Source organism: Festucalex cinctus, chromosome 8 (assembly GCF_051991245.1).
Source record: "Festucalex cinctus isolate MCC-2025b chromosome 8, RoL_Fcin_1.0, whole genome shotgun sequence".
NCBI classification, from domain to species: domain Eukaryota; kingdom Metazoa; phylum Chordata; class Actinopteri; order Syngnathiformes; family Syngnathidae; genus Festucalex; species Festucalex cinctus.
The window spans coordinates 21,473,945-21,499,740 of NC_135418.1; the positions used below are offsets into that span (position 1 = coordinate 21,473,945).

At 37.7% G+C, this 25,796-nt stretch overlaps 1 protein-coding gene across 4 annotated transcripts in view; it reads right to left on the reverse strand.

Moving 5' to 3' along the window:
- Nucleotides 1-19,129: 19,129 nt before the first annotated feature.
- The window catches only part of itga7 (integrin, alpha 7), a 33,321-nt gene continuing 26,654 nt past the window's right edge, over nucleotides 19,130-25,796 (reverse strand). For 3 of the 4 annotated variants that reach the window (XM_077530262.1, XM_077530260.1, XM_077530259.1), the window contains 4 exons: nucleotides 25,616-25,729; nucleotides 25,445-25,543; nucleotides 24,189-24,314; nucleotides 19,130-20,653 (listed from right to left, as the gene is read on the reverse strand). In XM_077530262.1, the coding sequence (XP_077386388.1) occupies nucleotides 20,501-20,653; nucleotides 24,189-24,314; nucleotides 25,445-25,543; nucleotides 25,616-25,729 (492 nt within the window). In that variant the 3' untranslated portion in view covers nucleotides 19,130-20,500. Of the gene's footprint in view, nucleotides 20,654-23,803; nucleotides 23,972-24,188; nucleotides 24,315-25,444; nucleotides 25,544-25,615; nucleotides 25,730-25,796 lie in introns of all 4 variants that reach the window. The other variant, XR_013284691.1, reaches the window with a different exon arrangement.

Consider the following 25,796-nt stretch of genomic DNA (forward strand, 5'->3'; position numbering starts at 1 on the left):
AATTTCCTCTTCTTTTTTTGTTTGGCTCGCCACAGTGATAAATATGTTAACGTCATAACAGCAGAAACATCAGCAGCACAGTGCTAATTGACGTCATTGATGCCGCCTGTGACGTAAAAACATGCAAGTCAGGGATCACGCTATAACCTCAAGCAAATTAGGACGTTTGATCAATGTTACACACTTTTAGTGTTGTACAAACTCTGATTGATGGTAACGGGCTGAAAGGGAGACATATTAATTGATTTTTGAAGAAATACAGTCAAGGGGCCAAACCTTTAGGTACACCGTAACGTGCTATACAAGAGCCATATGCCTATAAAACACAAATCATTGTAAAGTTAATATAGCTCAGTTTTGCATTGTTATCTCAGTAGCGTTCCTGTGTCAGATCAGGGATCATATAAGACTATTAAAAGCTTTACCATTATTTTAAGTAAATCAAATGAATGCTGGACTGGTGAACCACTAAGCCAACATGCTAATGTGGCTAACGAGCCAAATGTCATTGTGTCATTTGGCTAAGCTTACTTTTAGATTTCTGGGCTACTTTATGTAACTTTTGCTCAATGTGGAATGCCCCCTAAATGTAAAACAAGCTTATAAGTTGTTTCCTTTTTCTTTTTCTTTCTTTTTCTTTGTCAATGTTCATGCGCTTTGCTTTGGCTAGTTAGCATTAGCAGCTAACGCCACTGTTTGCTACTGTTTGTGTTGGTGTAGCACAATAAGTGATTTAAATGTCAAATAAAGCATAATTTGTTGTTGCGTTTACTGTTACTAATACTGTGAATGGCACTTGTAGAAATGTAACATCACAAACTACAATTTGCTGTTGATTAAATACATAATTTGGTGACTTTTATGTTTGGTGGTGTGCCATGATATTTTTATAATATAAAATGTAGAACTTGGCTCAATAAATGTTGGGAAACACTGGACGAAACAACTACAAGAATCTTCAAAAATCATTTTCAACAATAGCAGTGTCATGTAAAAAGTGTCCTTTGTTTGATGGGGAGTCTCATCTGCCACCTGATCAGTATTGATCAGCGGCCATGATGAATAAACAGATGGTCGGGACCTCCAACTGCTCCGCGCAGCCGCTTTACAAAACACAACCAGCCGAGACACTTCTCAGGAGACCGCGAGCTTTGACACGCTGACCCTCCGCCTTTTCAGTGGCGGCCATTGAGGTGTAAAACAGCAAACACGAGCTCATTGCGATTGTCTTTCAAATGTGAAGATAACAGCACTTCACCTGACTGAAAATGACCCGAGGCCTGCTGGCCCAAAGTCAATAAAACACCCCCCCCAAAAAAATAAAGCAAGGAGCTGCGGACACGCTGGAGCCTGCAGAGACGTGAGCACACAGCAAATGGCTGATGGATGCTAATTATTAGGGATAGTAGTGCTTCTTGACTCAGGCGCACTTACAGCACGCAGTGCAAGACATGAAGTCTAAATAAATGCTTCAACGGCGGCGTTTGCTAAAAAAAAAAAAACACATTACATTGATAGCAGGATGATGCAACCAACAATAGCGGTTATGTATGCACTGTTGGCACGTATTATCGGAAACAGCTTTTATCACTGCACAGAGTATTGATAAATTAAGCAATCACTGTCTGGGCTGTGTTGCATAAAACACAATGGACTTTTCCACGCATCGGCTACTGGAGCAAGTTATTGACGTGTGGTTAAATATGAGCTGGCATTCTTGTCAACAGTTTGAATGGATGCTTGCTCAACACATGCTCATCCTACAAACTACTGAAATGTTCTAAATAGTCCAACAAATTTATTTCTAATTTTGATTTAAATAATTATGATATGTACTAAGTTTGATCAAGATCAGTAAAAGAAGGCAACCTGAATCACAATAAATGTAAAAAGCAACTACGCGTGGGTTCTAAATGTGACGTAAGTTATTTTGAAAATGATTATGATTATGATATGATTATTATTAAATGATAAATGAACAAATGAAATGAAAAAATGAAATTATAAAGGGCAAAGTCAGAGGCATCCATCCATTTTCTTAACCACTTGCTGCTTACAAGGGTCGCGGGGGTGCTGGAGCCTATCCCAGCTGGCATTTGGGCAGTATAGATAGAATATATCAACCATTCGTAAAATGTTCTGTCTTATTTTATTTTATTTTTTTTGTATTGCAGAGCTAGATAATATCCATGCAAATGAATGACACCCTCAGTATTAACATAATAGTGTCAACTGTATTCGCACCCCCCCCCCCCCCCTCCCCCCAGATTCACAGGCTGCCCAAATGGTCCCTAAGGAAAACAAAACAAAATGGTCTTTCATTGCAGCCAAATAAACAAATAAGCACTAAAAAAGCCCTCACCAGGCTTGTATGACAACACAAACATTGCTACTTCTATACATTTTCCAACATACAATCTACAGGACTTAACAAGAGTCTGTGATCAATGTGTTCGTGTGTCGGGGCGAGGAATATTATACTTGCGCGCCAGATCTGACCCGACCACAAACAACATCCCTCCTCCGCTTTTACGCAGACTCATTGCTGCTTTTTGTGTTTAACTGTGGGCCCGCGCTCTTTGTAGTGGCGCAAACCCAATAAGGGGAGTCACATGGATGTAAACATGGCAGATAATCACAACCACATTCCAGAATAGTGAGAGCACAGAGTGAATGGGGATGCTGGGATGATTGTTTTCAGTATGAAAGTGAACTTTTATCTATTCTTTATTCTAGAATTGTATCTGACACTTTAAATTATTTAAAAAAAAAATGAGGTGAGAGTCTTTGGGCAAAAATCTGTGAGACACATAAAACATCTGGAACGGCCGTCACACTAAGCTCACTAATGAGAAACCTGCTGCGCTTTTCTCCCCCCAGCATTGCTATTGTAATTAGAAAATAATGAAACAGAAGGAAAGACACTTTTAATCACTTCCATGTGGTGGGGAAAAAAGTTCAAAAGCAAAAGTTTGCACCTAACGCAACGTTTTATTTTGTAGTTACATAAGCACAATAGGTTAGTTATTTTGAAGTTAAAATGCATTACATATATTAAATGTTGTATTAAGATCCATCCATCCCATCTTCTTGACCGCTTACTCCTCGCAAGGGTCTCAGGGGTGCTGGAGCCTATCCCAGCTGGCTTCGGGCAGTAGGCGGGGTACACCCTTGAACTGGTTGCCATCCAATCACAGATTATATTAAGATTAGAATGATAACAATTAATTCAATTAATTGATTTCTACAATGATCATCACCTGTGCCACCATTTAGACCTGCTTTCTGCGAGTCTAAAATGTAGTCTTGGTTTTGTCACCGAATTACAAGATGTGGCGCCATCCGACCGGAATGCCCAGCGAGGCGCAATGCGGTCCCAAACACGACTTGCCCCAGTTCATCGACAACCTGACTGAGCTATAATTGAAAAACTGGATTTTGAGACCCTTTATCAAGTGTTAAGCTTTCGCGCTCCAAAACAGCAAAATAAGAAGACTTCTCTTTGCAATCACTGCAACTGATAAAATTTAAAATGTTGAATACAATCTGAATAAAAACTGCTGAAGAGAGTAACAATGTTTTTTTTTCATCACTGCCATAGTGTTTTTATATCTCTCTATAAAATAGTTTGGTGTATTACTCATACTCTCTCTGCTTAATATAGCCTGAAGTGGCTACTTTAGCCCCCTCTCATGTCTGCCGCAAACAGACACACAAAAATGTTGACACAGATGCCATGAAAGTAAACAAGTCTGTAAAAACGTTAACAATCTTGACAAAACAAGAACAAGCAAACAATAACGGCGCGACCCCCAAACAGAGGCTGGAAAACAGAAGGAGGCACAAGCCAGCCACGCTAACGGCTGATTATTCACCAACCCGTGAGCGCTATTCATGGGTGATGTCTTCGTCTTGGGTTACAAAGCGAACAATGGCGCTCCACGCCGGAGATCCCGGTGGAGCGCTGAGGGCCTCGGATCAGGTTCTCGCAGTCCCTCTGCTGGCACAGCGCAAGGCGGACCACGGATTGAACCACATGTGAGGCAAATCTGCTCCTTTGTTGAATCCCTCTTTCTTTTCCGAAGCCTGTTGTTATTAGCGCGGCAGATGTGTGACATTGTGAAGATGGGATCATATCGCAAAGTGGGTTTACATTCTGCAGGCGTCAGATCAACACTGTCCAAACTGTTGCCGTTAACTAAGGTTGTATTTACAGTGCATGGTTCGAATGACACAATTGGGATTTCTTTGAATCTCTGTGGAATCGAATATCAGGCTTCTTAGAAACGTCAATGCAAATCAGGTACATATCGATTATGTTCCATTGTGAATGCAGCGTAAACAGTGCATATAGTAGATTTGATTTTTTTTTTTTTTTTTTTTTTTGCTATGACTTTTGTTTTTTAAAATTAAGTTGTTTTTTGTTTGTTTGTTGTTTGTTTGATCATTTGTATTTATTTATTATTATTATTATTATTATTATTATTATTATTATTATTATTATTATTATTATTATTACTCCCAGCCATTTTCACAGAAGCAGTCCCGTTCGCTCCCGGCTGTTTTACTGGATTTTGACTGATTTTGCAAGGCCCACAGAATATTGTGTTCTATTTCTATAAACGCATGGAACCTATCAAAAGAACGATTAAAGTCTCTTCTTTCATCAGGAACAAAAAAGTATGTTTCTATCTGTTTCCGTTTTGCAGCAATTAGCATTAGAAGAGAGCTAAGTTTCATCAGTTTTCACAAATCTATTCAAAATTGTAAGTAATTGAGCTTTTTTTTCTAGATGGCCCTGGTTGATCTCCTTTGCTCTGCTGCCACCTGCTGGCCGTTTGTGTAATAACTACCATTTCTGCAACCGTTCTTTGCAGTTGAGAGGCTGCATCAAAGCCTTCTGTATGCTCTAGCATAAGAAAAAACTAAAAAACGTATAAATACGTCTTTGGGACACTTAGACCATTTAAAAAAAAACGTATTTATACGTTATTGGGAGTAAATGTTAAACATGGTCTAAATGTTCTACATTTGAGGTGTGCTCATCGTTAAAAAAAAAAAAAAATTACAATGATGTAGAAGTGACCCTCATTTATATTAATTGGGGTCCAAGTCAAACCAAGCTAACTAAACGCTATGTAAGGTTAAATATTTGTATTATACTTTACATAATGTTTCCCCTTTTTATGAAGATTCAATGGGAACCTTATTTTCTGACATGCTTAGCAGAGGAAAACAAAATCCTCAGGGGGGCAATGCAGATTCGGCTCTCTGACTGACTATACATAGCATCCCGGCAAGGCAGGAAATAGCCAGCATTTCTGCAAGGCTTGAACAAAGCAACCAGTGTAGTTGACCTTGGTCCCGCCCTCCAACATTGCTAATTCAATAAGAGAGTGAAAGGACAAGCTTGGAAAGAGAAGCGTCAGGGAAGCGTGAAAGGGCAACAAGTTAAGGTCAGGTTGCGGAGGATCCGTGAAGATTGTACAGTGTCGCGTAAGTGAAAAAGAGATACAATGTGGCTGTGAACGTGATAGATGGTGCTAGCTCTATATCAAGCCTCCATTACGGGGGACGTTTCGGTGCTCAGTCACGCACCTACGTGGACACATCATTCAATCATTTTTTGCTGCGCTTGAAACAGGCTTTCATCTCTTCTGCATCTAAGTGCACTACAATGTGAAGTCAGACTAAGCAATGCGATATTTGTAATTTTCACAAGAAAATATTGGGGGATGTTATCAATCATCTAACGTATTTTGGGGTTAGGCTTAAACTGTTATTTATTTATTTATTTATTTATTTATTTATTTAATTAATCATCTGAAAACAATGAGCCCAAGATTGTAATGCAGGACTTAATATTTATATGATCTCCTGTAAGAATATGTTGACATATAATACATGAAAAGCAAAGTTTTTTGTGTACTTGTTGATAGTATGTCCATATTCTACAAATTGATTTGAAAAATGAATGACATTTTGTGCAAAACACTACAAATTATACCGCTTAATCATGGGAGCTGATTTCATATTATGTCCCTAACCATTAATATCATAGCAACATGTGCACACAAAAAACACTTGCCAAAAAAAACACATTTTCTAATAAGATTTTTTTTTTTGGGTGGTGCACACAAAAAAAAAAAAAATTACAAAATAAAAAAAAAAAAAATATATATATATATATATATATTTATTTTATTTTATTTTTTTTTGGGTGGTGCACACAAAAAAAAAATACAAAATAAAAATAAAATAAAATATATATATATATATATATATATATATATATATATATATATCCAAGATGAACCAGATAATATTCTTGTTGAAAATAATTTAGCAAAACAGCGTACCAAAACACTAAACTATTCTCAATAAAGTCAGTTTTCCACTATAACTAAAGTGCATCTATTAGCAACTATTAGTACAAATTAATGCCGCTAAATTCATGTGAGAACATAGCTTAAAATGGATGAACGCTTAGACCAGCAACTAAAACTAACAAGAAAAACTATTAGAAATAACTCCATAAAATTATCTTACTTACAAATAGAAAGAAAGAAAGAAAGAAAGAAAGAAAGAAAGAAAGAAAGAAAGAAAGAAAGAAAGAAAGAAAGAAAGAAAGAAAGAAAGAATGAAAATGTCCAAACTCCACATATTATTTCTAAAAATGAAACTGTTGAGCAGATAATGCAGCCTCCTTTATTTGTTGACATATTTCTGCCTGAATGCAAAGGGTGGCAGCAATGGAGGAAAGTCAAAGGTGAATGGGGAGGGGCAACATCTGCTTTAAGGCAATAGTGCAACGAGGTGCAAAACGACTTTTTCCAAAATCACTCCACTCACTACCGTATCGTGGGGGGCGGGGCATATTTATGACGGTCTGCGATGGCTGACCAACATCTGGCCGGTTAGCATTGCACCACGGCGGCTATGAACGCTGTTACCTGATAGCAATGAACCGAGACCTGCGAGGACAGACGTCTGAGTGGTGGTAAAGTGATCTCTTGATACCAGCATGTCTGATCACTGATATTTAACAGCTGCACGTCTGTAGCCGCTTCAAACGGGCTCGGGTAATATCGTCTGTAAACCCTGCAGAGATGATCCAAGATAACAGCTAAACGTGAGATTAAAGTTTTGGTTTCTAGCTGTAACTAACAGTCTCATTAGGTTCCCAATGTCAGATAATAAAGCAGTAGTCCGACGTGCGCTCAGCTGAGGCCGCGTGTTGCCGCTTTATCAGGTGAGATCATGTCTAGACCACGCGTCAGACGCAAGACCACCAGAGCTTTGGAGGAGATATGCACTCAGTATTTAAAAGTGCACCAACCGTGACACTGCAGAGCGCTTTTAGCGAGACATTTGGCTCGTGTTCAATGTGTTGGACAATTAGTCCGAAAAAAAACGGCGACAAAGAATCAGAGCAATTTAGCTTCCTTGGTTGTTTGTTTACATGATGTCAACAACATTTTGAACACCTGGAAATGGGTTGCAAATATAAAAACGTGGGAAAAATTTAGATTTTTATTTATTTATTTATTTATTTATTTTTAAAAAATGTAAGTGATAGTTCTGAAAGGTAGATTTGGTGCAAAAAGGTAGGTTTGGTGCTGGCAGTGTCATGCTTTGGGACTGTTTTACTTTAAATTCAATTGGGTGCTGAGAGAAGATGGAAGGAATTTTGAAAATTTGCAAATAGCAAGCAAAATAAAAGTAAAATAAATGTTAACAAAAGCGTACTAGAACATTGAAAATGTATTTGGAGGCTTCATTTATTTATTTATTTTGGCTGCCAGTTAGGAATTATGAACAGTTCAAAATTGCAGTCATCCTTGAGCTTTCTGCTAGAAAGCAAAAAAATAAATAAATGTCAGAAAAAGCCATCTAGAACAGCTAAAAATGTATTTATTAGAGTTATTTAGAGGCATTAAAAAAAAAAGTTTTGGGTTGCCTGTAACCAAACAGTTCTGCTAGAAAGCAAAATAAATGTCAGGAAAAGCCGACTAGAACATCTGAAATTTATTTGGATTTAATTTAGAGGCTTTTTTTAAAAAGTTGTTTTTGTTTTTTTTTTGTTTTTTTTGTTTTTTTTGTTTTTTTTTTGCCTGAATCAGGTATGAATTATGAGCAGTTCAAAATTGCAGTCATCCTTGATTTGGAGTTAATTAGAGGCTTTTTCAAAAAAGTTTTTTTTTTTTTTTTTTGCCTGAATCAGTACGAATTATGAGCAGTTCAAAATTGCAGTCATCCTTAGGCTTTTTGCTAGAAAGCAAAATACGTTTTTCTTTTCAAATATATTTTTGGTTACCTGAAACATGTATGAATTATGAACAGTTCAAAATTACAGTTTTTTTTTTGTGGTCTGAAATGCGTTAACAGTGTTTTCAATATTTCCTACCACCATTCATTGAACGCCAAGGAGAACTGCAAAACACACAAACACAATGATCACATTCACGCAGGAGCTGCTCTAGTCCACAGCTCACACTCAAGCGCAGATTGTGATGCTCAATACGCACAGTATTTGCAAAACATTTCATGCTTGCAATTTGTGTTTGTTTTTAATCACTTTAAATGCCTTTAAAGCATGCTGGTGGATGAAATTATATGAATAAAAGATGTTTTTAAATTTGTCTCCAGAAATAAAATCACTGTTCAGTATCGGCTAACGGAATGATTTAACGTTTGAATAAGAAGCTGTTGGCTGTATTGGATATTAGTCAACATAAACAGTTGAACCAAATAAATAAAATGACAAGCGCAAGCTCCTGAATTTTCTTTGCATGTCGGCTTGCAGGGATGTCACGCCATCACAAATGACTCCATCGTCGCCGCAGCTGTAACATTTTTTGCCTTAGCCTGGAACCAGAATTGAAACCAGAGCTCCACTGTCTCCGAGTTGCCTGTCAGCGCTGCCTCACGTCCCTTCAGACAGACAACCAAAGCCCCCTCGCTGACCCTCGCTCACCTCTGACTCTCAATGCCCCGAGTGAGAAAAGCGGCTAGAAGCAGCTCCGGTGTTTCATTCCCTGCTGAGGTGAACCGTAGCGAGACAAGCAGTCCTTTAAAAAGATACTTTGCTGGGATATCCTCTTAAAATGAACCTATAAAATATTGCTTTGCTTTCTAATCTGGCTGTATTTGTCTTTTGAAGTCAAGTATGGCCACAATCTGGAATAAGATCACCCAGCGAGCTCGATGTCATCCATTAAAAGAATAAAGTTCTTTTTGCCTTGAACGTTGCCCTTAAACTGACTTCATTTCTACAAACACACTCTTTTTTTTTTTAAGCAATTCACAAAACTCTGGCAGTCTAATACAGTGAGACGACTCATTCATGCTCCCCAGCCAGAGAGGAAGGACGTAAATCTAAAGATTTATCCCCAAAGTGGACAGGCTTAAATAATAAATATCTTCAGGCGGAATTAAGTGCACTTCTCAGTACCTGTATAAGTATAAAAGCTTTGTGAATCTTTTCTTTAAAACCCCCACAATCACTTAGTGTAACTGAAGATGGCTGTGGGAATATAAAACTGTTATATATATATATATATATATATATATATATATATATATATATATATATATATATATATATATATATATATATATATATATATATATACATATATATATTCAATATTTATTCATTTATTTATTTGTTTGTTTGTTTGTTTGTTTGCTTGTTAGTTTATTGGCCACCGGGGGCAGTGTAATGCATGCATGAAGACACAAACAAAGAAGACTTTCACAACTACTGTAAGTGATTTGAGTAAAACTAACTTTACATGTTGACCCCGTGCTTGTGTGGATTTTTTTTTCTGGTACACTGACTTGCTTACATATTCTGAAAAAATGCATATAAGGTTTAGAGAACGCTCTAAAAGCTTCATAGCTGGAAATGATTGTTTGTCTATTTGTGCACTATGATTGGCTGGCGAAGAATCCAAGATGTCGCCGATCGCTTGCTGAAAGTAAGCTTGGGTTAAGCACTAGTTCATTTGTGACCCTAATAGCAATGAGTGCTGCAGAAAATGATATGGATGGATGGTTACCAGGGATGAGCAAATGAGCATTCGTAGTATCGGTCTAAAAAAAAAAAGTGGTATCCCGAATAGTTATTACTAAAATAATTTGTTTGGAGCATAGATATTGTAAAATAAGTGCCTGTCTAACAGTATCAGAAAAAATGTAGTCTTATCTAGTCTTATCTAGCGCAGATTTTTATTTGTATTTTTTTTTATGCAACTCTTGTATTGGATCTCCTTATCATTTCTAAGAATAATAAGCGGTTTAATTTTACATACACATTACGTACAAAAAAGATGCCCCACGTGTAAGAATACTCAAGTTTAAGCCTCTTGTGTCGCCACCCGCTCACCCCCTAGCGCGTCAGTGGCCCGGCTCAGGTGTCACCTCTCAGGCGACGGGTAAGTGCTGTGATTAGTTCTGCTCGGAGGGACAAAAGGATGGGGAGGAGCTTTGTGTGGCTGTGGGGCAGGTGTATGTGTGTGCGTCGGCTAACTCAAAACACACGACAGAGGGAGAAGAAAACTAGGGGCGTTCTTGTTTTCCCGCTCTGACGCTGGCTGATTATCACCATTATCACCAAGTGAAAATAAATGAATAAAAGTAATCAATAAATAACACACATTTTTAGTGTTTCAATCACATTTGCATGATTATGGAGAGTTATTACAATGGAGAACATGATGCATATGAACATCATCAATTACATCATCCAACGAGGCAATTGAGGGAGAATGAGAAAGTCGAGTAAAATCACTGAGTGCATATGTATGAATCTGTGCACTGTAATTGGCAGAGGATTGACATTTTTTTTTTTGTAGTTCTGTCGAACTATACGCAAAAACAATTGCTAAAATAGGTCCTCACCTTTACGTTCCAAAAATAGCCATTTTAAAAGTAGAGATGAATTTATATATTGCTGTAAAATATAAGATAACATAATATAAGCACATATAAATTAGAGCTGTCAAACGATTACATTTTTTAATCAGATCAATCACATTGTAGAATTTTGATTAATCACGATTAATCACTGACTTAAAAAAGCTTTTTTTTCCCCCCAACATTTTTGCCCGCTGCACACGCTCATCCTGCTTTTTCTAATCAATTAATTATTTGCATGATTTAAAATGGGAAAAAATGACCGACGGCATATGTAAACATTTATTAAATGCTTTACTTTAATGCATGTAGTTATGTTTATTGCTCAAACTCCAACAGCTACCTTTAATGTAACCACCCACTGTTGGCTAAAAAGGATCATCTGCGGTCAAAATTAATAGTGTGATTAATCTGTGGTAATACAATGATTAATGCGATAATATTTTGTGATTAATTAATTAGTTAACACTTTAACTTTGACAGCACTAATATAAATACATATATAAATACAAGCACTACATTAACATATCAAATCATCAAAATTATATAGAAATATAAAATACTGTACGACTAATAAAACAATAAATATTTAATATTCAATAGTTTGGGCTTCGTAATAATTGTTGTATTTCCGACTAAATAGCTTAAAAGGCTGTGAGAAGAACAACGGCAGGATTTCTCCAAGTGTTGTATAAGTCTGGTGGCCCACCAAAGCTTTTCTTGCAGCCCGCCAGGCTAAATGTCACGCACGTCATCCGAAATATTTATTTATTTATTTATTTATTCATGTATTTGTTCATATAAAATCTGTGCATATATTTTACCCCAAAATGTCTCAGACAAAGTATAACGGGCATTAGCAGATTTTGATATGGACGTCTCTCGTGTTGAAAATACGAAACAAATGGCATTGATTCAAAGCAGCACATCCCATAGTGTGGTTACATTCAAAGTATATTGTTAATTGCACTCGTTTAAAAAAAAGCTACTCAAAGTCACTGTTTGTCACCAGTGCATACTTCAGCTAAACACACCTGACGCGTGCATTGTTGTTGCGTCGATCTTCCCGTTAGAAAGCGGTGACAAGCTTTGCGGCGTGATGGACGCGGCCGGTGAGGTCATCCTTGCGTCTTGGCGGCCCTACAAAGGAGAAACCGTGCGCCTGACGCTGGACGACGGCCGCGGGCCTTGTTAGCAAACTCGGCGGTGGCAATCCGATGCCTCTGAAAGACTCCTCCACACATTCCAGCACCATCGGGAAACAAATGAAGAGAAGATGAAGTGTGGCGGTTATGATTTAAGATGATATTTGATATGCTCCCAACTTACCTCATTCGTGTTCATATTCTGCTCTAGCGGCACTCATTCAAGCTTGAGGAACTTTTTAGTGTTTTAGGAACTGGAGGGTGGCCGACTCGAGTCCCTAAAGGGGTCTAATAAAAGTTTTTAATTTTTTATGCATGCTTACACATGATGGTTTTATGCTAACTTTGATTGCTAGTTGGTGTTGTTTGCTGTTATTAAAATATTCAGTATGGATTTTTCTTTCTGTGCGTTTTAACATTTGGAATAAGATCAAATTCAGGCAAAGAACAACATACGAAAGGCGTTTTCTGTTTTATTTTCCCCATCCTAAACATAATCAGAATATGTAATAGGCTTCTTAATAGCGGAATGGTGGAAAATGAGTGTTGCCATGACACTGCTTGTCAGGACGTATCCTCCAAAGGAGACGCACAAGTTTATTAACATGCTTCCTGGGCACTGACATTTGGAGAGGTTTCAATTTGTAGCTTTCCATAGTCCTTAAAATATCTACACTATGACTTCATTTCTGGCCTCCTCACAGAAGCTCACTGTTTTCTTCAACTGGTCTCCACGAAACAACCAAGCTCTTTTCCACAAGTTAGTGTGGATTTCAATCCAAAATCTGCAACCTCCCAATGGAAAAGCTATTTCAGCTATTACAGTCGGGGGGTTTTTTTCCCTCCAAAGCTTTCCGTGGAACCTCAAGGACGCAGGTGGAGGGTCAATGGGTCTTAAGATAATTATAGGTCACAATCACCCTCCCAAAAACAACAACAACAAAAAATGTTGGCTGTGATACATCGTCCACATCGGCCCATAAGCGTCGCCGCAATGCGCCAATCAAATCGAGACGGCAGACATCTAACAAGAAGCTAGCTAGCTTTGGCACGGGAAGGTGTCGGGGCACAGCTCGGGTTTGGGTCAGCGAGGACACAGACGAGGTTCTGAAAGCACTCACAGATCCGAGTGCAGCTCCCCCGCTACGACTCGGCCGCCGTTCTGTCTGAGGCTGCTGCAGAGATGTCGCCGCACCTTTTATTCTTACCCTCACTTTCCTTCTCCAAGCCGCTGGGCCGAAAATCCTACTACTTTAAATGTTTTACTCCTGCGATAAGTATGACTATTAGCACAACAAATAAAACTATGCTGAGTGCAATTTCTGGAGAAATTGTGTGGGAATGCTGAAAGTTGAATGCTAAGATTTGGATGCATGTAGAATGCTTGTGAAGTAAATTGAGAGATACCAACTGTGCCAACGAGCGTATCAGACACCATCAGATAATGATGGTAAGTCATATGTACAGAAGTGGTCGTGGAAAGTGCTAATTAGAAAAAGTTGAAAATGAATGGGGAAAAGTTGATATTAAATGTTAAATTGTGCGTGTACTGTAAGTAATGTGGAATCAGACTATATATACCCCAGGAGGTGTCAATGTTTTAAGCTAGTCGAAATATGAACAGTATAAATTGGAAGTATTATGTGGGAGATGTTATGCGGCAAAAAAGTGTGGAGAATAAAAATCACAATAACATATGTGATGAAATGAATGAAAGCTGAGTCATGTTGAAAGAGGAAGTCAACTTTTTTTTTTTTTTTTTTTTTTTTTTTTTTTTAACAATAATATGTTCTGTGCAGCCCCACTAGTCTAAATATGGCATTTTGGTTGATTTTGCGTTAGTGGAATATGAGTTAAGCAGCAAAATCCAGCAATATTTTATCAATATTAGAAAGTGGCCATTTTGCCCCTTCCTGTCGAGTGAAAATGACATCACAGTTGCGCAGGTCTCAGGTAACAGCCAATCACGGTTCAGCTTCAGAAAACAGGTGAGCTGTGATTGGTCGTTACCTGAGCCCTGAGGACCTGTGATGTCATCTTCAGTCGACAGTAAGTGAAAAATGTCCGCCTCCTGAGATGGATAAAAATGGCTGGATTTTACTTCAAAACTCGTATTTCACAAATGTAATATTAAGATTAGTGAGGTCACATATAACATATTATTGTCAAGAAATGTTTAAGGTTGAGTTCCACTTGAAGAAGTGCAAAAATTAATCATGGAAAATTGAATTTCATTCAATTCTACATTTGATACTGTTCAATTTGAACTCCATCTGAAAAAGAGTCTGAACTGATGAAATAAATTCCTCAACAGTGTCACACAACATATTAAAACCTCCCCATGTGACCAAGCACTGCATCTCGAAGTTAGACTCCAGACACCTCGCAGCCTGTGAGCTTCCTGTGGCTCAGCCTCACTAATATCGTTATCATGTTTGTGTTGACTACACAATTTGTACGCCTGATAAAGGAACAAAGGACACAGGGAGCTTTGAAGCGGTCAAATGGCGCAAAGTCTGGGGAGAAGCGCGTCTGCCGGTGACCAGTTGTCGCTGCGAGGCTGCCAAAAGGCAAAGTCCTCCTCTCCGGAATGGCCAGGGGGCGCTACTGAGTGAAGTTTTGAGGGATCGTGGTGCACTGGGGGCAATCTGAAATCTTCTTTCCCCATTGAAATAAATTGAAATTTACTTTAGTTCATTACTCCTTTCTGCGAGGGGTTTGGTGCCTTGCTCCATGGCACCAGACAGTGCTGCATCACAACCAGTTGACGTTTTCTGTCCCATTAGTGACTATTGGACTATTGCTGCTTCACTCATTCACTCCCAGTCATTTTCACTGAAGCAACCGCCTTGGGTTGGATTTTGACTGATTTTGCAAGGCCCACAAAATATTGTGTTCTATTGCTATAAAAACATGGAACCTACCAAAAGAAAGATAAGAGGCTCTTCTTTCATCCGGGAAAAAAAAAAGACTATATTTGTATATGTTTCATCATTATTCACATTCCTGGTGAAAACACTTGACAAAAAGAGCTTGTTGCAACATGGACCTGGCTGATCTCATACTATGCCACCTGCTGGCCATTTTTTTTTGTAATAACTACAATTGCTTTAAGCTATCTATTCATGTCAGAAGCTGCATCAAAGCCTTCTGCATGCGCTTGCATACAAAATCGTGTAAATACGTTTTTGGGAGTGAAGGACAATGTATTAAAGAACGTGTTTACTCGTTTTTGGCTTTGAATGAGTTAATATCAATATTTCATGCAACCATCTTAAAAATTCATTCATTTTATGTACCACTTAACTCATAAGCTGCAGCATGTTCTGACTTAATTTGGGCGAGAGGTGGCGTACAAGAGGGACTGGTCACCAGCCAATCACAGGGCACAAATAGACCAAAAACAACATTCACAATCACACCTATGGACAATTTAGAACTTGGGTCTCAGTTCTTCAGAATGTGAATAAATTGTCTTCACAGATGTTTTTTAAAGATACATGATTGTGACTGGACGTCAGGATTTTTTTTTTCCCACTTCACAATCGTGTTTCGCCAAAAGCTGTTATGACATGAGCCTCAGCCAAGTATGAGGGCACAAACTGCATCATGAGGGCCACAAACGGCGCCTGGGCCACGACTTTGAGACACCAGATCTACACTGTCCTGCCTGCGATTACCCGAAGTAAGAACAATTTCCCACGGTTTCATTTTTAGAAAGACATAATCACTCATTGACTTGAACAAATGAATCATTGCTGACTTTATCATATGATTCTTCTTGACGTTTTCAACAATCTTGATTGTGTTCCTGTGGAATATTTCTGAAATGTTTTGGCCGAGGCCCGGACACGTAGCTGCTAGGTCAGCTTTGTCATAATATTTGCGTATCAGCCGGGTTATGACCTTTAACTGTCGCGTAACTGTCTGGCCTTATCACAGTTCCTCAGAAAGTCTGTGATCATGAGTGACGCTCGGCCAAAAAAAACATAACGCCATCAAAACAAAGAGAAATGTGGAGGAAGTGAACAAAAGAGAAGTCGATATTTGATCAAACCACGAGTGAGTTTCCCCATTTTCTGTTCCGCTTGCCAATCAAGACGTTGTTGTTATGACATACGCGTTACATTGCGGCTTAACTGCTCCACACATGGCTTGAGTGCACAACATGAAGAAGACATTTTTGGGGGTCTGTTTGGCTTGATACTGATCCGTGCGCCTCCAGGTGTGACCGCAGCATGTGACATCACTCCGTCTGCATGCTTGAGCAGATTACAAACCCGAGGAGGTGCTAAGAGATATTTATCAGCGGTGGCTTTCGGGGCTTCGGGTTTCCGACGTGTCCGAGCGCCGGGAGACACGACGCCACGCTGCATCGGCTCAAATGTGTGGATAATGGTTATTTATGCAAAAAAAACAAAAAAAAAAAGAACTAGTAAAGCGTTCACCTTCCCTAATCTTTGTGAAAGGGTAAATCAATCCCACAAAATATTTACAATGTGCCCAAAATAGTCTAAAAATTGCGTTCTGATTAATATTGTAGATGAGGAATATTAACTCATTCACTCCCAGCCATTTTCACAGAAGCAATCCCGTTCGCTCCCGGCTGTTTTACTGGATTTTGACTGATTTTGCAAGGCCCACAGAATATTGTGTTCCATTGCTATCAAAGCATGGAATCTATCAAAAGAAATATTAAAGTCTCTTCTTTTATCAGGAAAAAAAAGTAGGTTTCTATCTGTTTCCATTTTGCAGCAATTAGCATGAGAAGAGAGCTAAGTTTAATCAGTTTTCACAAATCTATTTAAAATTGTAAGTAATTGAGCTTTTTTTTCTACATGGCCCTGGTTGATCTCCCTTGCTCTGCTGCCACCTGCTGGCCGTTTGTGTAATAACTACCATTTCTGCAACCGTTCTTTGCAGTTCAGAGGCTGCATCAAAGCCTTCTGTAGGCTTTAGCATTAAAAAAAAAACACAAAAACGTATAAATACGTCTTTGGGACACATAAAACATTTTAAAAAACGTATTTACACGTTATTGGGAGCAAATGAGTTAATAAAGTAGCAAAATAGACATTTTTATTTATGTCATGGGGCGGCCATTTTGTCACTTACTTTCAACTAAAAATGATATCAGTTGTTCAATGAGGTAACGACCAATCACTGCTCAGCTTGAGAACGTCACATGACCAAACTTAGAAAACAGGTAGGAGGACAGACAAAGTCTTCTTCTCCGTTGTCAGTCACATTATATTGGTTTATATTGCCACCTAAAGGACAGTAGTATAACTTCAGCGACTGTAACTTGCGACACATTTGCAACCTGACTCGAGAACTCACCAAATTTACATGCTACTAAAAACTCCTCAAACATGGTGAATGACTTTTAGTTTTCAAATTATGTGGTGAATTTTACATTAAATAAAAGACACGTGGATCTACACTAAATTCCAGAGTTTTTGTTTCTGAAGGTTTCCACTTATGGATGTCTTGTTGATAAGTAGCTACAACAACAACAACAAAAATAAAAAATAAAAACACTGCCTCAGTATTTCGCGCAAGCCATGCCACGAGCTGGAAACACTGCCACTTTGAGTCTTTCAATTTCCAAATGCACAGTAAAAGTTGTGGTTCGATTGATGTCAAGTGGTTAGCTCACAATATTTCCAATGTGAAAGACATTTCTCTCCTACTCTCCTGACTTTTACGCCCAACGTGCTGCTTCGCATCCACTCCCAAGAAGCTGCCTGTGGGGATCACGCGACAAAATCACAACAGTATTTTGTAAGAAAACAGACTAATTTAAAAAACAAACAAACAAAAAAACAGGCATATTTTTGCTCATTGTGGGGACTTCCAGTCTTTCATGAGACATGAATTGACTTATCTAGTGATGTCTGCAAACCACCATGTCATCGTTTAAATCTGACTACTCACAGGGAGAAGAATGAAGTGTTATAGTCACCCTCTAAAGTTCTCCTCACCCATTTGCTCTATGATGTAGTGCAGACTCACTGTACACGGCACTGCACTGTGCAAACAGGAAATCTCCTCTGCACACTCATACAAGCCTGGACAGGAACATGAGAGTCATACATTGGGTTGCATGCGAGCAAGGAAAGAAGAAAAAAAAAAGACAATAAAATGTGACCGCCACCTTTCCAAACACTCATTAGTTCAAGCGGCAGAAATGTTTTCCATGGAACGACACGAGGATCACGAAAGGAGGAATTATTTACACGTTACAAAACATGAGTGTAATATGAACACATTTGAGCAAAGCCTTTTTTGTTCAGGGTTCCATGCAACCACCCTGTTTGGACTTCTGTAATTCACGTTGCTGCTGCATTAAGTGCTGAGTTAACCCTTCAGGGTAAACTCAAAACTCTTCATTAAAGTAAACACAAAAAGGCTCACAGAAATAACAAACGGTGACAATAAATTAGGTTTGATCTATTGTGAGTTTTGGTAAAACACATTGACACGATTAGTTTCTGCATTTTACTGCTAAAAGTCAAACACATGTTCCCTTTTGTTAAACACAATAATGACTTATATAAAACAAACATGGAGCAAATGACTAGCTATAGCTCTATAGTCTCAGATCAACAGGCGAACTGGTACTAAACCTCAAATTACGCAATGCATGTTTCGATGTAGTTGTTAACTTGTTTATTCGAACATTAAGTTGAAATTGCCTCAAAATCTCGGAGGAGTTTGCCAGATGTGCTTATCCAATCACCACATAAATGATCTGTTTCGTCACGTGACTCATAATCGAGGAGCAGATTCAACATGAGAATGTTTGATTTCAAATACATATTTAACAAAGTACGGAAGAATATTGTTGAGCAACGCAGGAAATGCCGCCTGAATCACAGCCGTTTCCTGCATGTGGCATCAGAATCATCAGCATAACTGGAGCTCTCATTTGGCTTGGTTTAGTACGCCCTCTGCTGGACACTAGTAGGTATTTTATGGCGGTGCTAGTGGTGGCTAAATGTGAATCGAATGTAAAGGAATGGCGCTTGCACTAAGACACAAGTGGAGATACATACATAATAAAAGATTTACTTAGTAGTTTAATTTCACACTTGATGAGTGGACAGGAACTCCAGAAGCGTCGTTATTGACATACGAACAATTAAATAGTACAAATTCCATAATATGTCCTCTTTGGATCATATCTGGAACAGCAAAATGTACTGAATTCCAAAGTCCATTTGTCACTGTTTCAAATGTCACTTAACGACCAAATAAGAAGAAGAAGAAAAAAAACTCTTGTTCCATAAACCACATCTTCACCTTTTGCATTCAGGCTGTTCATTCAAAAGCAGAAAAAAAAAACCTCAAATGCGGTTAAGCAGTAATTCAAAGCAGACGTGTTCTTTCTTTGACGTCTCCATGGTGACAAACAAACAACAATGAATTGATTGTCATCAACTGCAAACAGTCTCAGTCTGGGAGAATTCATTGATGAACTCTAGAAGGAGGACAATTAAAAAAATTTAAATTAAAAAAAAAAAAAAAAAGAGGAAAATGTTGCTGCACACATGCTTGACAAAAAGGGCAATTTTATTACCCCTGCCAAGTTTGAAAGTGCAATTTGTGTTGTTTTGATCACTGGGAAATTCCTTTAAATTCTTCACAAATCGAGGACCCCGCCTGTACAATCCACTTGCAATGAGTAACCATATCCAGCAGGTGGTGCTGTACCCGCCCGAGCGGAAGCGATTTGGCATTTAAACAGGCCAGATATATCTAATTATCAACTCTCTCATCCATCCATTTTTGTAGTGCTTGTCCTCATTAGGACTACAAATTGGTTGCCAGGGAACATACACAAAGAAATATTCAGTCTCACATTCACACTAATGCACAGTTCAATTAACCTAGCATGCATGTTTTAGTTGATATGGGATGAAAGTGTATGACAGAGATTGTGGTCAGGTCTTGGGACGTACCTGTCTAGAAACAATTTTCAAGTTTCTGCCAGACCCACTTTTAAATCCAGGAGGTCTGGTAAACCTTCCGCAAGCACCAAAGAGTAGGAAATGAGAGAAAAAAAAGAAAAAAAGAAAAAACGTTTTGGGGGAAGTGATTTTCGGCTATTTCAGCAGGTCTGCTTTGCAGATACTTGAACGAATCTAATCATATAAAAATTGCCCGCATGAGTCATCAGTGCTACAGCAGTAAAGGCAAAAAAACAAAAACCATAGTAGTCCTTATCACAGGCTACCTCGCCATAGTCCCATATGTTTTGCAATCACTAATACTCCACCATGGCTGTGCAGTCACTCCATGTGTCTTACGTGCTCAAGATCCAGCCTTCGGCGACGTGCACGTGTCAACGCATCAGTTTGTCGGCGTTCCAAATGAGTGGCACGCTCGGAAGGACAGTGGTGGTCGTGTTTGTGGTTATGTTTGTGGGGGGTTTATGAAGTCCCGTCGCTCCAGTGTGTGGCCCATTCCTTTTTATGAACGCCGGATTTCTCTGTCTGGAACTGCGGCCGCTCCTGGCGAGGGATCTTCACCGCGTGGTACTGAGGCAGTTTGTCTTTGAGGTGGGCCCGTTGGAAGAAACCACACTGGGGACGCAGTCACATATAGAAAGGAAGGAAGGACGAAATTACACACAATTAACTCATTTGCTCCCAATAACGTATAAATACGTTATTTTTTAATGTTCTAAGTGTCCCAAAGACGTATTCATACGTTTTTGTTTGTTTGTTTGTTTTTTATGCTAGAGCATACAGAAGGCTTTGATGCAGCCTCTCAACTGCAAAGAACGGTTGCAGAAATGGTAGTTATTACACAAACGGCCAGCAGGTGGCAGCAGAGCAAAGGAGACCAACCAGGGCCATCTAGAAAAAAAGCTCAATTACTTACAATTTTAAATAGATTTGTGAAAACTGATGAAACTTAGCTCTCTTCTAATGCTAATTGCTGCAAAACGGAAACAGATAGAAACATACTTTTGTTCCTGATGAAAGAAGAGACTTTAATCTTTCTTTTGATAGGTTCCATGATTCTATAGCAATAGAACACAATATTCTGTGGGCCTTGCAAAATCAGTCAAAATCCAGTAAAACAGCTGGGAGCGAACTGGATTGTTTCTGTGAAAATGGCTGGGAGTGAATGAGTTAAGAGATCCATCCATCCATCCATCCATTTTCTTGACCGTTTATTCCTCACAAGGGTCTCGGGGGGTGCTGGCGCCTATCTCAGCTGGCTCTGGGCAGTAGGCGGGGGACACCCAGGACTGGTTGCCAGCCAATCGCAGTGAGTTAAGAGATTCAATTACTTATTTCTTAGAGTGGCAGTTTTGGGGAAGTCGGTTTTCACCGCCATTTTGAAAGCTCTGTTCTGAGCGAGCCACACTGACCAACAATGGAGGGGAAGGAAATTTTATTCTAGTAGCAGAGAAGTGAAGATTGTAGAGTATAATACTAGCTACTAGCTAGCATGTGTGTTTATTTACAGTATAATTTAATAGTGCTTAGAGATAAGGCACAGCAACAGCGCAGGCTAGCATTAGCATGTGTGTCTATGTTTGTCATTTCTATCAGTTTATCAAATTCAAGTAAAAAATGTGCTTAATAATAAAATCTATGTGTCTCCACTAGTCTAAACATTCAGATTAATTATTGTGTGTGTGGAATATGAATTAAGAAGATAAAATCCATCCCTTTTTTTATCCAATCGCAAGGGGCGGCCATTTTGCCACTTGCGAATATCTGAAAATGACATCACCGTTCCGAAGGGCTCAGTTTGTGAACGTCACATGACCAAACGCAGAGAACAGGTGAACCGTGACGGTCATTACCTCAACATGTAGGGACTGTGATGTCATTTTCAGTCGACAGCATAAATACAAGCTAACTTGTCAAGCTAATCCAGGTGGCTAGCAGAACACAGCTGTGCCAATTGGTTTTTTAACATTAAGTGGCAAAGTAAAAACGACATCAAACCAAAGTTGTCTGTACTTAAAAAAAAAAAACACTAAAAGTATGTGATGGATTGAGAGAGCTAATGAGAGAGCAGTAATGTAATTCTAAAAGTGGTCTTTTAAAGTCCACTTTTACATATGGGCGCTTTAATGTTCATTTGGTTCTGAGAGTTGAAACTCGCATCAAACACAAAAAGAATTTGCAGTCTTTGTAAATCCGTGTTGTTATTCTTCATACTGACACACCGCCAACGTGCTCTTAGGAAACACTCCAAGCACCCGCTGATTGTAGCACCCACACAAACACACGTGCAGGTAAAACGGTCATTAAGTTGTGAAGTGTGACAAGCCAGGCAAGTGCAGACAGTCCACAACAACACACGACACAGCAAGTGTCTCAAAAGCCCATGACTAAAGCCTGCGTATGCGTGGTGTTCACAAGATGAAATACATTCAGTAGTGACACGTATTGCATGTTAACAGCAACCTTTTTGTTTTTACTTTTATTTTTTTACTTTGCTTATTAGATTACACTCTGAATGGTTTACTGACCAATTATTTCGGAACTTTTGAGCACATTTTTGTCTCTGTTTTTTTTTTTTTTTTTTTACATTGTCATGCTCCTTTGTACAGTTAGCAAAGTTAGTCTATTTTTAAAATAAACATTTTATTTATATATATATATATATATATATATATATATATATATATATATATATATATATATATATATACATATGCAAAATAATTAGGAAATTAACACATTTGAAATAATAACAGTTAAAATAATTACAATTTTACGGTGCCTTCTTAACTAACTGACGATGTAACAATTATGCTTTAGACACAATAATTAAAAAAAAATATTAAACTTCAAACAAGGATCTTTGTATGAAATTGTGCATCATTGTAAAACATTATCTCAAATAACTTTAAGATTTTTTTTAGATTGATGTATTCCATTAAATTCAAACAATAACATTTTTAAAATAAAATTCAAAATGATGATGATGATGATAATAATAATAATAATAATAATAATAATAATAATAATAATCGCAAAATAAAAAAAAACAAGCATAATAATAATAATAATAATAATAATATAATTAATAATAATATAATAGTAAAATAATAATAAAAACAAACGAAATATTATTATTATTATTATTATTATTATTATTATTATTATTATTATTATTTTGAATAAATATTTTGAATAAATATTTTGTTTTTATTTAATGGAATACATAAATCTAAAAAAAAATCTAAAAGTTATTTCAGATAAAGTTTTACAAATAATAATAATAAAGGAATTATTATTATTATTATTATTATTATTATTATTATTATTATTATTATTATTATTATTATTATTAAGGCAATACTTTAGAAAAGTCCCCTTGTTGGACAGTTGCTGTTTAATATTGAATTGACAAATTTAATAACTTTAAAATATTAAACCTTTAAAATGTGTTCAAATATGAAAAAAATAGGATTACAATTTGAATCAAAATGTGGCTGCATGTATGAAATTCATTAATTAATGGAAAGGTAGAAAAATGTTAGCTTTTTCAATTTATATTATTTTCTTATGATATATTATTGATAATATTTTGCTTCCCATAAAGTAAGGGTTATGCTATTTTAGAGAGGGAAATGTGTTCTGTACTTGTTGTGTTATTGCTCTAACATCACTTTGTCTTTTGCTGTCGCCCTTGTGAACACCAGGCCGCCGTAAACGCCGGCAGGCGCGAGGTAACAGCAACCGCATGGCGGCCATCTTTACCGCTTGGACGGAGGGGGGAGGAGGGGAGAGAGCGGGCCCGACTGAAATGCCTTCCCATTACAGTTCCGAGGCCTGCTTCTCCACCTCCGAGGGCTGGACGCCCAAATGGGCGCGGTAGTACTCCGTGTCATAGTGTTGGCGCCTTTCGCTGCGCTTGAAGAAGCCGCACTGGGGTTCCAAGATGGAGCACAGAAGAAGAGCAAGGAACAATTTCAGCAGTGAAAGCTAACCAACGTGTTCGGTAACTTATCAAAATCATCTCGTGAACTTTTTGCCGCTTTTGGACACTCTTCAGCTACAGACTTCATGAAGTGGAATGATGGGGATGTTTTCTTTGTTTATGGACGTATGTAGTTCATTAGGAGATGTGCGATGATGTCATTACCTTCCACAGTATGCAAACCAGCAGGGTCAGCAGTAGGATGCCTGCCAGGATGGCGATGAGGATGATCCACCAGGGGATCGAGTACTGGTCCACGAGACCGGGCTCTGGATAGATCATCACTGGTACCTGCAAAGCATAAACACCTGATTCAGAGGTGATATTCTGTAAATAGCTAGCAACAAAAGATGACATCTTATGGAGGCATTTTTGGATGGTTACATTTAGAGATTTAATGTGGATGAATGTATTAAATTGTGCATTCAATAATTAAAATGTAAACTACTTACTTTTTAGTATGTAATACTTGTTTCAAAAAATAAGTTACAATATAAAGAGATACAGAGTATATTTCTCATTTACGGCTTTATTTCCCTTCCCTGATAAAATGAAAAATAAATGTAAAAGTACAGTCGATAAAATAAAAGGCTACAATTAAAATGTGGACAAATGTTTGAATTTTATTAATAAAAATGTAACATATATAGAAAATGCATGTATTTTCCGGGCAGATGGCATTGGATGGTGAATAATTGAAATAGAATTACAAAAAAATTACAAGAGTAGTTTAAGGCATGGCCAGCCAAAAAAAGAAGAAGAAGAAGAAGAAAGACATATACATACACACTGTAAAAGCAGTTGGGTCAACTTTGAGTACAATATTTGGGTCAAAAATGGGCCGATCCACTATTTGGCTCAAATTGACCCAACTGTTTTGTACAAAATGACCCAACATTTTGGATTGTTTGGTGCTAAACAAAGCTGAAATTTCGGTCAAATTGACCCAAGTGGTGGATCAGTACTTTTTTTTTAATTTATTTATTTTTTAATCCAAATGGGGTTACCGTAATTTTTAACTGTTTTTAGTGTGTAAAGCAAATAAAAAGGGATCAACAAATTGCATATACATTAATTTAAATAATAATTGATTTTATATTATTATTATTATTATTATTATTATTATTATTATTATTATTATTATTATTATATAATTATATTTGTATATTTGTATTATTATATATATATTATTATTATTATCATTATTATAAAATAAATAATAATAATATTAGTGTTATTATACAGACAATGTATAATCAGACAAAAGTCAAATAATTTCATTTCAATAATTCAGACAATATTTCACACTCAAGTTAAAATACGAAAACAAAGTTAATTTATATTTTAATAAATGAATTAATTTAATTGGCTTATGATTTATGTCACTATCACACCAAAAAGAAGAAGATTGTAGAAGTTACCTGTGCCGCAGCATCCCTGAGGAGCAGATGTTTGATGGTGGACTTGACGGTGATTTCCGCTCTGACCAGCAGTTCCAGAGCGCTGACAGCCGGGAAGTCCTGAAGAAATAGCAAAGTGACGATTGCATGCACTTTGTTGGCTGTCAGAAGAACATCCACAAAAAATTCTACCTCGATGAAGGTGCTGTTCCACAGCCTGCCGTGGATCCTGAGCACCGCCTGTCCGGAGAAGCTGTGAAGGGGGCACTGCAAGTGCACGCATCGCGCTGATCCCAAGAAACAATCCTGTCACGACAAAACAACAATCATATTGGGTGGTATAGATTGTTGTATCTTTTTAGTGAATGATACA